The 13,487-nt window shown below is 43.4% G+C and overlaps 1 protein-coding gene across 4 annotated transcripts in view; it reads left to right on the top strand.

Annotated features, from left to right (window-relative positions):
* The window catches only part of CIT (citron rho-interacting serine/threonine kinase), a 1,315,032-nt gene that overhangs the window by 599,483 nt on the left and 702,062 nt on the right, over window positions 1-13,487 (top strand). For all 4 annotated transcript variants that reach the window (XM_078667654.1, XM_078667653.1, XM_078667652.1 and 1 more), the window contains exon 22: window positions 2,237-2,411. In XM_078667654.1, coding sequence (XP_078523780.1) covers window positions 2,237-2,411 — 175 coding nt within the window. The remainder of the gene's footprint in view (window positions 1-2,236; window positions 2,412-13,487) is intronic.

Genomic DNA, 13,487 nt, shown 5'->3' with positions numbered 1-13,487 from the left:
GGTTACATACATGTCGTGTCCCTCTAGAAGGGTGGAATGCTAACCCCGTCGCCAGAATTGGCGAGGGGTTAGTATTCCAATTCGTATGACACCTTACTCGACATGTTTTGATAAAGCGATACCAGAGTTGGCATATAACCGCGAGGATTATAATGCACTTAAGAGTATATGGTATGCGATATCATGGAAACGGCTAAGGGATGGATCCCGAAAGCCGCAGACAGGCTCAGCTCATGCCAGAGCACCATCTCACACGATTCCAAGCACTCTGCCTTCAGGATTGTTAAGGCCTGCCATAGGAGTGACTGATAGGAGATCTGTGTGTCCATTTTTAGGGTTAGATATAGGTATACTATATCTAAAGCAAAGGGTGATTACACCACCTTGCCCCAGCTGTCAAGCAGCCAGTTGTGTCAGATTTGGATGGCCAGCCAGGGGTGGCATAATACATGCTGCAGCCCCTGGTAGGCCCTGGGTACACCTATGCCCTGGGTACCTAAGGTACACTGTACAGGGACTGATAAGGTGACTCAGTATCCAATTTAGATATGTACCTAAGGTACATGGAATCCATTTTACAGAGAGAGCAGTAGGCCTGAGGTCCTGAACAGCAGGGCCTCAGGTCAACTAAGTCAGAAAACCAGCAAAACACCAGGCAAAAAAGTTGGGGCAACCATAGTCAGGGATCTACCTTCCTACAGGATGCCTTTGACATCAAAACAGATTTAGCTCCTTCATGGTACCAATGACATAACTATCATTCTCTAACAATATTCTGTTTGCTCTATTCTTAGAGAAAGTCACAGCTTAAAGAATCAGGAAAATAGACAGCAAGGTTGTCTCCCTTAAAAACAATCTACAGGCTAATGGCACCCCCCGTGTTTGGACAGTCATGACAGACAAAACGTGTATACTCCGCTGCTACCGAGAGTATGACTAAAACGCTAAATAACTTAGTATGGCTCAGCTCTTGCTGTACACAGCTAAAGAGGTGCTGTCTTAGCCTACCATCCTGCTCTAAAGAGCGGACTTAGAGGAACTGCTGAATTTCTGCTTTCTTGGAAAAGTTGACAGTACGATGATGTCTGCTGCAAAAACTTGAACTGCTCTTTGGGCTTTCATGAGAAGAAATTAACTTCCTATTTTCAATTACACTAATTGTTTTTAGATACCACTGACCTTCATGCCCCCTTTCTGTTTAACTTGTGAGTTATGGCGTCTTGTAAATATGTCTTCACTGTGTTGTCATCTTCAAACCAGAACCAAAGGTATAGGTTTATAGGATGCAGTTGGAGTATAAACGTCTAACATTTTTGGGGATTTCTTCAATTTTGTCCAGTTAGTTATCAAACCTGTTGAATGAAAAAAAAAACTCTTATGGCTCTAGATGTCTTCTTGGAGCTTATTATTCATTTTCCAGTTGTACAGTGATTCCTTTAAAACCATGAGGGGTTTTATTATCTGGATTATTATTTTATCTATCTTTTAATTTACCTATGTAATTTATTCCTAATTGGAATGTATTTTCTGGGTTTGCTTGGATATTATTTTACCAGTGAATACATCAGATATTTCTCTACACCTATTAATGACTGGTTCCGTTTTCATTAGTGTGTGTTTGTTAAATGTGTGTGAATGCCAAACTAACGTCAAGGGCAATATAAGTTGGAGATTCATTTTAATGTTCTTAATATTTGCAAAAAATTGGACCATTTATTTCAGTCATTTCCACCCCTTCATTGTCCTCTTATATTTTTAACAGGAAAGCGATATTAAGTATACCTGAAACTGTAATTATTATGTGTGATTGGCCTGGGAGATCTTTCTTATTTAACCTATTTTCTTTCCATCAGATTTCCATTTTCCACTGGTCTTGGTTTATTTTTTTTTATTCGATACAGTATATTGTTATTGTATTGTTTTTAGTGATTACATTGATCAATTTTAATAATGTTTATTGTAAATTGAAAATTACAATAAACAAATAGAGAAATGGTTGGTTACCAAGCAATTGTATTTGCATTCAAAAACAAATGTTTCTACTATTAAAGGAGCATGTTTTAATACATAGCTAGCTAATATCTATGGCATAACTTATTTTTGAATCTGTGTTCTCCAAGGAATACATTTTTTTGTGGAGCTTGACCTTGACTCTTTAACCTTTGTTATTTGGAAACTTTCCTGAGTTAACTTTACCATTGTCACTCATCTCGGCTTGTTTGATTTCCTCTTCCAGGAAAGCTCAGGAGGAGATGATTTCTGAGCTACGGCAGCAGAAATTTTATCTAGAAACGCAGGCAGGGAAGATGGAGGCTCAGAACCAAAAACTGGAAGAGCAGCTAGAGAGGATAACCCACCAGGAACACAGTGAGAAGAGCCGCCTTATGGAACTGGAGACAAGACTGCGAGAGGTAATCCTAGGCCATATATATTCCTGCAGAGAAACTAGGGGATATTGTCTAAATAAACAATGTATTGAATGCCATCACTTCTCACACAGCAGATTTAGTGCGACCTCAGAACCTTGGTTTCCCAATTATATTCAAATTTTGCTCAGCACTAACCATTTTGCAAAATCAAGGCTTAAAAAAGAGCTGTTCTAAAATTGTTTTATGGTGTAGTGACTTGCACAGCAGAAACTAATTTACAGTGGAAGAGCTTCAAATGAGATATACAAAAACTCCTGAAGATCAAAAAGAAGTATACATTTAAACTACGTATCTGATAGAGACTTAAAGCTGCAGATTCCTTACCTTAGAATTGTCCTCAGACGTCAGACTGGATCCGGACTTTTTTAGTGAGCAGGTCCACTGCGCGACAGTGGGTGGCATGGTTTGGCTCCGTGCCAACCCTTTTCTTTTCTCGACAGTCAGCGCAGATCCAGGGAGAGCTGCACCCCTTAGTTAATATTTGACTGACCTTTTTTTACTTTTTGTCGAAATACTTCGAGATTTTTCTCCTGGTGTGGCAGGATGTCAACTACAAAGGCCGGCTTTAAGCCCTGTAGCACCTGTCGCCAGCAGACATCTGTAACGGACCTGCACCTTCTTAGCCTCTGGTGCCTCAAGAGAGACCACGACTCAGCGACCTGCATCAACAGCCGCAACATGCACCCCAAGGCGTTTAGGGAGCGCTCCCTCAAGCTTCTTGCTGCCTGACGTGCGACGTCGCAACAGTCTTGATCCCGGTTGAAAGGAAGGTCTTAGAATTCTTTACGGAGCCCAAGATTCTTGTCACACTCCCTAGTTGTCTTCAGATAAGTCCTACAAGGGCAGGAAGAGTAACAAGTTGAAGACTTCAACCTGTCCTTCAAACTCATCTGATGAGATGGGAGCATTCTCTTTCTAGGCCTGGCCCCAAGGTTGAGCATGCGCCTGGGCCGGCTCCATGCCTTCCTGAGTTTCCTCGAGCCCAAGCGACCCCCGCCCACTCTGAGAGTGCTATGAAGCCCTGCATCTCATATTTGGGTGGCCCTTTCCCACCTTTGGGCCCCGCAGGTTTCGGAAGAGCCCCCACTGGTTCTCCGCCGGCAGTTCCTCCTCTTGCTGTACTCCAGCCCCTTGTATCCATGAATGGATTCAGACCGGCGCCGGTCCTAGCACCTCAACCTTTCCCGGCACTGTTGCTGATGCTCCCGACGGCTCTGTCCCCATTCTCATCCCGACTCCGACTCTGAGCCAGAGGGGCATCTTCCGACCCCTACGGGAGCCATGCCTTCCAGACCAGAGCCCTATTCTCTTAGGCAGGGCCTCAGGGAGGATTGAGAGGGTTCGCTGGACCCTGAAGAATACCAGTCCCTAGCACCCAACATGGACCGGTGTGAGGAATTGGTGGATGACAGCGGACTGGACACCTCCCCAGATACTGACATGCTCGCACCACCTGCCGTGGCTACAGAGAAGGGGGCTTATTTTGCTATGGTGTTTTGAAGGGCGGCCGAGGTCCTGGAACTAAGCCCACTTCCGGTGGCAGTCAAGACTAATGTCTTGACGAAGGTGCTTCAGCCCGGAGTGACCCCCTCAGAACCACTTCTCCCATTTAATGAAGCTCTCACAGGCATTCTGCTGGGAACTTGGTCCAAACCCTGCACCGGATCTCCTGTGAGGAGAGCAAGTGCCCGCCACCACCCCGTACCAGGGGACTCCAACTTCCTCATGTAACACCCTAAGCCTCCACCTCCTGTGTAAAACCTGGCACATTCCCTACCACCCTACCGGGTAGGGAATCCAAGAAGCCAGACACCTTAGGAAAGAAAATTTTTATTCCACCGGCGTGGCACTGCGGACCTTGAGCAATGCATGCCTTTTTGGGCCATTACTACCATGCCCTGTGGGATTCGGTTGTGTAGGTGCTACCCATGATCCCAGAGGAGACCCGGGCCATACTGTCCGAAGCTATGTCTGATGGGAGAGATGTAGCGAAGTTCACAATTTCATTTGTGGGAAGGACAGGAGCAACAGAGCGGTTTCCTCACCAATGATCTTATGGCGCCACGGCTGGCTGAGAACAACTGCCTTTCTTGGGATATCAATTCATCGCTTATGGACATGACCTTTGACTCCTGTCTCTACGGAGACAAGGAGGACTCCGTGTTGGAGCACTTCAAGGATAGCAGAGCTACGGCTAGGTCTTTGAGCCTTTCCATGGCTCCTCCCCAACCCCAGTCCTCCTTTCGTGGCCTCTGAAGGTGTTATGATTTATAATGTACCCCAATATAGGCCTGGGCAGTCACCTAACCTTTCACTTACATTTACTGTGCCATTGTACTACATAACCGGTTTGTGCTGACCTTTTACCTAATTCTTGCTGCATAAATGTGTGGTTTTCTCCGAAAACTTGCCTCATTTATTATGCATGAGGATTCTCAGAAACGCAGCAGGACTACCATCTACTGCATCTTCCGCATAATAACAATGTGTAAGGGTTATCCCTTTCGTCATCCTCGGCCAACATGACACAGCAAGGTGGAACCCTTAAGGGTACCTTTTGGGTATATAAGCACCATATCTTTGATGAGTCAAGCAGAGGAGATATACTTCCATGCTGACACATTGACGCGAGTCGCTGAGGTTCCTGCACGTAGACACTCCAACATGCAGTGGTCTGACATCCCTCGCAGGGTGTCCATCGCGAGACCAAGACGGGGTCCTTCATTCTCTCACACCAGGTCATGGGGTTGGTTATATCCTAGGGGGATTCTGGCTATACACATACATACATGCTAGGTACATTTAGGTACATCTAGTTAGGGTCCGCATCGTAGGAGTACGTATTCTTACTTTTATGTATTCATATGCTTGCATATATTCATTGTTTTAGCACTATGGTAGAAATCTACCACCCATTTACTCTGTTGGTGCTAATAATCATTTATATTTCTTTCTGTCTTATGGTTGTTTCAGCACACACATTTTACACTAGAATGACGCTGGTTCAATAAATGCTTATTGAAAATGTCCCCACAGTTTATTCTGTGTATCTCTCTGAGACAATGTGACCGTGAGTGACTGAGTGAAAAGTACTGTACTGTTCCCACGATCCCTGATGGGACAGGGTTGTCATGTTCGATAGTTGCCAGAAACTTCTCTCCTTGATAAGAGGAGTTTACAGTGGCACTGAGCGCTAGCTAGGTATACAGGCGAACATACCCGTCGGGGGTGTCTGGAATCAGTCTGGACACCAATCCCACAGTTTGTCTAAACATGCAGATCCTATATAGAGTTATAGGAACTGCACGATTAAGGGGCTTCCAGCCATGTCTTTACCAGCCTAGCCACCATGGCGCGCAAGCTTCCCATCCTCTGTGTGACCGAGGACGTGGTACCCACAGACCCTGTGGGTGGGCAACCGCAGCCTCCAAACACCTCTAGTTTGACCTCTTAGCATCATAGGCACCCAGTGTGAGGCAGGATACACCATCACCTGCCCCGCTAGGTGTATAACATCAGGCCGCTGGGTTCTTCAGATTGTCCAAAGGGGCTACTCCCTTCTCTTTTTGACTACCCCTCCACCTGTGTCACCCACTTGCAACAGGCTGACCGAGGACCATCTCCCTTTGCTCCATCAGGAAGTGATGGCACTCTTAGCCAAGGGAGCCATGGAGATGGTGCGAATGCCAGAAGTAGGTTTTGATTGTTGTTCCCGCTACTTTCTGGTTCCCAAGAAGGACAGAAAGCCTTTGCCTCCTCATAGACCAGCGCCTTCTCAATGTCTTCCTCAAGAAGTTCAGAATGTTCACACTTGCTCACGTTCTGTCTGCCCTGGGCCCGGGAGTCTGGATGGTAGTGATGGAGAGGTAATTTCTTCTGGTAGTTTCTCAATGCAAAACCCTCATGCTACCTCTAATTTACCGCTCAAAAGGTGTTAGGCCCTTCACACCATGTATTACCTTCAGGAGATTTAAATAAACCTGAACAGTCAAAAATGCAATTTATTATTCAAGCCAATAAAGAGAGTTGTTGAGTATTTTAAAGGGTTTTATTTTCTAGTCAAAAGTTAATTTTTCTCTGACCCTTTATTCATTAGTAAAATATCAATCAGGTTACAGAATTTGGAGAACATGAAAAATAGCATTAATACAGAACACATTACAGTCTGCATATAAGCATAACATGTAGGAAAGAAAAATGTGGCGCACAATACTTAAAGAGTTTGTAAGAAAAATGGTCTTGCAAAGCTAATCAATAATTAAATAGTTGGCAAAAATCTCCCATTAAGAGAAATAAATGCATAAGTCAAATAAATCTTTTCAGACCTAATTAATTAGTCAAAGCATAAACTTAAAGTTTAGCATCTAAATCTAAAGAGCCTTTCTATCTGTTGCTGTCTGTGCATCTCTGTGTCTAAAGAGCAAAAAGGAGGGAGACAGCCCGCCCTTCACCAGACCTCAAAGGAATGTGGCCTGCAGTGCCAAGCTATGACGTGGAAGCAAGAAACCTCCCCCTGAATCTCCTCGGACGCACCTCCCCTTCAGCAATCTCCCGGGACGTTTCGCGTACCTAACCCATAGAAGCCAGCTGAGCTGAGAAAGCCAGCCCCCATCCAGAGAGGACATTATTTTATACTCTAATTATTGTCAGACTACACAAAGATGTAGCCTCTTTCAGGAAAACCTTTATGTGATTGGTCAGTCATGATGGCATGAGGTCACAATACCCTGACTCATTCTAAAATCCTGACTTTACCAGTTTTAACAAAAGAAGCATACATGAATAACTACATTTGTAAACATTTGCAACATTTACTAAGAAAAATGTTTCATTCTAATTCTCTTCCTTCCTTCCTTCCACAGCGTAGTCAGATGGACACTTTTAACTAACACTGGTACATTGGCAGAATCACAAGAATGTACAAAGTTCAAAGTGTCCTTGACTCCTTTAGGAAAGCTGGTACAGTCTGCGCATGCTCTCTTCTCTTTAATGCAAGCCATAGCCTTGCTGGATTCACAGGCAGCCATTTAATTGTAGGCCCCAAAAATAAAACAAACACAAAGATAATATTAATTTCATGTAAATCAGCCCATTATGTTTCCCTCCCTCATACTAATACCCCTTATAAATGTTTACCTAGCCAAGCTATTAGTGAAAAGCAGCTTTTCTATTATTTATGACAACATGCAAAATAAATGTGAAATGTGCAACATAGTATTTTCATGCTTTAGTGTAAAATCTAAAAGCACACATAGTTAATGCAGTGCACGCAGCAACATGCTTTAGTGTTTTAGATAGATTTTCATGCAAAAAGCATTTAGTCCCCTGTGTAGTGTTTGGTGCATTTGTTAATTCACACACATTATAAAAAGAGGTGTTATTTAACTGAAAATAATTATCAAAATATGCAACAAGTCAAAGTCTATTAAGACAGAAATAGTGAATGTAGATTATATGGGATGAGCTGGGAAAGAGAGAAACATATTCTATTAATCTTCAAAGCTAAAAAGGCCACTTTTCTCTACATTGCAAAAACACATGTTAATTCAGCAAAAGCATTTCAGACTGACTAGGCCTCACTTTCATGTTTTTCATGTGCCATGTTTTTAACTTGCACCAAAATGTGCGCGGCAATTTAAATGCAGTCTGTCTGTAGCACAAAAAATAAAACAATGCCTGACTGCAGATGAAATCTGCTCCATCAGTAGCATTGGGCGTGCAGGATGCATACTTCCACATTCCCGTTCTGCCTGTCCACAGGTATTGCCTGTGGTTCACGGTTGGCCCAAGCACTTTCAGTTTGCGGTGCTTCCTGTTGGCCTTGCCAGTGCCCCTCTGGTGTTCACCTAGTATGGCGGTGGTTGCAGCTCATCTGCGGATATCTGCCAGCCTTCTGCCAGTCTTCCCCTATCTCGAGGACTTGCTGTAGAAGGCGGGCTCACTTTAGGCCGTCGTTTCCCACCTCCAGACTACTGTGGGCCTCATGCACTCGCTGGCGTTCACTAACAGTGTGCTGAAGTCACACTTGACTCCCTCTAGGACGCTTCCTTTCATCAGGGCTGTTCTAGACATGGGCCTATTCTCCTGAACGGCGAGTCCAGCATATTCAGGATATGATACTGATATTTCAGCCTCCATCCTGGATTTCGGTGAGACTGACAGAGTCTGCTGAGTGTCATGGCCTCCTGTATACTGCTTGTGACACTAGCCCACTGGCACATGTGAGCTCTGCTAAGGGGCCTGAATTTGCAGTGGATGCCTCATCAGGGAATCTCTCCGACATGGTCCAGATCTTGGGGGGAACTGCAAAAGACCTGCAGTGGGGGTTAACGAGCCGCGATTGGGTCAGTGGCAGACTCCTCTCACTTCCCCAACCCGATCTGACAGTGGTGACAGATGCATCACTCCTGGGAAGGGGAAACTAACTGGGAGAGATGGAGATCAGAGGCCTCTGGTCTCCAACTAAATACAGAGTACACATTAACCTACTGGCGCTCCAGGCGATCCGGTGTTCATGGACAACACCACCGTTATGTGGTACTGCAACACACAGGGCAGGGTGGGGTCGTTGTCAAGTGGCCCTGCATCTCTGGACGTGGCTGAAACATCAGGACATATCCCGGGCGGGTTCTCTGAACAGCAGGGTAGACACACTCAGCTGAACATGCATTGTGGATCACGAATGGCGTCTGGTTGGTTCGCAGCACTAGTATTGGCAGGTTTTTCTTTTCCTGAACCTTTCACAGCCGCCGCCTTCTTAAAGGGGCTTGAATGAATGAATGAATGAATGAATTTGGGATTTATATTGCGCAACTTTGCCCAGAGGCATCAAGGCGCATCAGATGGAAACAGCTGAGTGAAAGGTGAGAACTGATGACGAGTTACAGGTAGGCTTCTGCGAAAAGCCAGGTTTTTAGACCTTTGCGGAAAAGGGCGAGTGACGCCTGGCTTAGGTACTCCCATTTACTGCAGTCTATTGCACCACACTGCCAGTATATATATATAAACGGGAGCGCAAGTGGCTTCCAATCCAAATATACTTTCCCTCTGTCATCCTCAAGGGCTACTGGAGAGCACTTTGTTTTAGATTTTAACTTGAATCTTGGCCTTTAACTCGTCGTCCTTTAATTGGGGCAATTATGTATTGGGCTCTGTCTGTTTACTCAGAGCTTTGGGGGTGAGGGAAGCGTTTTGGGGGGACTCTTTCTGCTTTTTAATGTACCTCTGTACCTTATCTGAGAAACTTGAATCTTGGGGTACTGGTTTTTGCAGGGTTGATGGGGTTTTATTTTCCTGAGCCCTGCACAGCCACAGTGGGTGCCATATTGGGGAGCAGCTTAGATTCTCCCATTTGCTGTTACATAGTCTACCACACTGCCACCAGGAAAAAATTTGGGGTGCATCCTGTTCGCACAGCAGGCACACTGATGTCATGCTAAAGGCAAACCAGTCTGTGCCCGTTCGTGCTCAGATGACGCTGGCTGCCTGGACCCCCTCATCTTTTCACTGCAAATCATATGGTAAGAACAGTTTTACCCACTCGCAACTTTTGGCCTTGAATACTGAGTGTGCTCAAAAATAACACAAATATGTTGCCCTTGCATGCCCTAGGCAAGGTCTTCAGCCCACAACCGGGAGGTAAACGATTTCCAAATACCATAAAATCAAGTTCCAATCTGACAGTTAAAGAGTTTCTACTTCAATACCAAATCTCTTCCCAAATTCACTGCTCAAGCTTGGTACGTTATACACTGGCGAATTCCTGACGTTTGCTTCATACCTGAAATGGGGTTCAACAACGCATCAAACCCCATTCCAACCCCAATGTAACAATAGCCATTCTTCAAAACTTGGTAATCATTTGATTAGATTGGGAGGGCAAGGTGGGTACGGGAGTGGCCATTATTATCCAACACCACTGCAGATGTTCTGTTATAGATTCACATCATACAAAATGTAATTGAACTGAATTCTGAGTTTTTGTTGGAGTTGTTATTTAGAGAGTATCCTGGGTTGAAGAAGGATTTTAAGGCCACAGTTTGAATCTTTTTATCCCTCACATTAATAAATTATGTATTTATTTATTTGTTGAGTTTTATATAGTGCTGGCTAGACCCGTAGGTATCTGAGCGCTTTGCATGAGGAATAGTAAGTTACAGTTAACAAAAGTTACATCAGTTTCAGTTACAAGTATGGGCATATTAGAAAAACATGAGATTACACAATAAAAAGAGTGATTAGAACATTGCATAGCAAAGATACATGTCTTATGGGGAATGGAAGGTGGGGGGAGAGGAACACAGGGGAACGGAAAGCAGATAGTCAGGCAGACCAGAAGGGGGAAAGTACCTCAGAAGTAACAAGGCAGTCAAAGAGAGAGACAGACAGGGCCGTGGAAAACAGTTAAAAACAATGTCTGAAGTCCGGCTGGGTAGGTTACGGCCGAGGGGGTGAACCAGAGCTAGACTTCTCTATAGCTGCAACGGACTGCTTCACTGTGCAACGGCCAAAGGTAGTCTGGTTCCGTGGTAAGTAAAAACTAGTTTCGAGCTCGTTGGCTAGACCCGGAGGAAACAGAGCGCTTGACATAAGAGATATTACACAAGTAACATATGCGTAGATGCAGATTGCATTGAACAAGAAAAACGTCGGAAATGAGGCAGAGCATTTGTAAACAATAGGAAAAAGTAGCAATAGAGTAGCAGCGGGAGGGAATAGGGCAGAAGCAATCATTAGTTTAAATTAATATCAAATTCCACAGATCAACAATGTTACAAAGTTACATCTGTTGTTAGAGAATAAAACAAAGCATAGAGAAAACCGAGTTATAAAATTACATTTGTAGCTAGGACATTAAATACAGATAGAGAGCAAGTCATGTAGAGCATGGAGGGGGGTGGGGGGATAGTAAAGGGGTTATCATGAAAATTAGAATGTGTTTTGCTGAAAGGTCACTTCAACTTCCACTGTGAGTATCTCAATGATCCTATTAACATTAGACTCAAAGAGGCTTTTGAACCAGTCAAAGTTCTTCAAAACGTTACCGGCCCCACTCCCATTACTGGTCATACCCTGGACCTAATTTTAACAAACAATAAGACCTTGAGCTTGATGCACCCCGTTCCATTACTTTGATCCGACCACCATCTTGTAAGATTTTAAATGATCCCTTGATCACAGCTCCCCACCACTCTCTTTCAGATCCCTGTTCTACTATCATTAGTGGAAAATGGTCAAATGTGACAGTATTACAGAAATGCTTGTACTGCTGACCGTAGATCTGTCTACCTATATTAATATATCAGTGAAGAATTTTCTCATGGCAATAGTTGAAGCACTTGACACTGTTGAAGGTTAGTGAATCTAAGGGAAGAGCCTTCTGAAGAACTGATAGAACAAAAACATTGTAAATGGTTGGAGTGCAACTGGAGGCAGTTAAAATCTGAAACTGATAAAACTCAGTACAAGTTTACTCTTAACGTTATCATAATTCATACACACTGCATGAAGAAATTGTGTCACATAAAGAATTGAAAAAAATGCTTCCCTTGAGATATAAATCTTCAAAATACTATGAGAATTCTCTCATTCATCTGCCTGCAAATTATCCATCCAGTCTTTTCTGATCTCTATGGAACATCCTTTTTTGGGCGTTAAGATCAGGAAGGCCGTCAACAACTTTGACATCCAACCTGAGCTTTGGTCTCTGTCTCACTTCTAATACCAGCCGCACTTAGCAACTAAGAGTTGTCTTGGGATATTCAGAGGGATTATTAACCGGGACATAGTGATGGAGCGGTAATTTCTTCTGGTAGTTTCTCAATGCAAAACCCTCATGCTGCCTCTAATTTACCGCTCAAAAAGTGTTGGGCCCTTCACACCATGTATTACCTTCAGGAGATTTTAAATAAACATGAACAGTAAAAACTGCAATTATTATTCAAGCCAATAAAGAGAGTTGTTGGGTGTTTTAAAGGGTTTTATTTTCTAGTCAAAAGTTAAGTTTTTCTCTGACCCTTTATTCATTAGTAAAATATCAATTAGGTTACAGAATTTGGAAAACAGGAAAAATATCAATAATACAGAACACATTACAGTCTGCATATAAGCATTACATGTAGTTATGAAAATGTGGCGCAAAAGTCTTAAAGAGTTTCTAAGAAAAATAGTCTTGCAAAGCTAATCAATAATTAAATAGTTGGCAAAAATCTCCCATAAAGAGAAATAAATGCATAAATCAAATAAATCTTTTTAGACCTAATTAATTAGTCAAAGCATAAACTTAATGTTTAGCATCTAATTCTATCCTGATCCACTGCACTCTCTGTCTGTCTGTGTCTAAAAGAGGAAAGCAGCCCCTCCTTCACAGGCCTCAAAGGAATGTGGCCTGAAGTGCCAAGATATGACGTGGAAGCAAGAAAACTCCCCCTGACTCTCCTCGGACGCAACTCCCCTTCAGCAATCTCCCGGGACGTTTCGCGTACCTAACCCATAGAAGCCAGCTGAGCTGAGAAAAGCCAGCCCCCATACAGAGAGGACAGTATTTATACCCTAATTATTGGCAGATTACACAAAGATGTAGCATCTTTCAGGAGAACCTTACGTGATTGGTCAGTCATGATGGCATGAGTTCTCACTCCCCCTGACTCATTCTAAAAACCTGACTTCACCAGTTTTAACAAAAGAAGCGCAAATGACTTAATACATTTTATATGTTTGCAACATTTACTAGGAAAAAGGTTTCATTCTAATTCATCCTTCCTTCCACAGCGTAGTCAGATGGACACTTTTAACTAACACTGGTACATTGGCAGAATCACAAGAATGTACAGTTCAAGCTGTCCTTGACTCCTTTAGGAAAGCTGCCACAGTCTGCGCATGCTCCCTTCTCATTAAATTGCAAGCCATAGCCTTGATGGGTTCACAGGCAGCCATGTTTTGTGCAGGCCCCAAAAATAAAACAAACACAAAGATAATATTAATTTCATGTAAATCAGCCCATTATGTTTCCCACGTGCATTATTAATTCACACACATTATCAAAAGAGGTGTTATTAA

This window comes from Lissotriton helveticus, chromosome 11 (genome assembly GCF_964261635.1).
Source record: "Lissotriton helveticus chromosome 11, aLisHel1.1, whole genome shotgun sequence".
NCBI classification, from domain to species: domain Eukaryota; kingdom Metazoa; phylum Chordata; class Amphibia; order Caudata; family Salamandridae; genus Lissotriton; species Lissotriton helveticus.
This window is presented reverse-complemented; position numbering and strand designations above follow the sequence as displayed.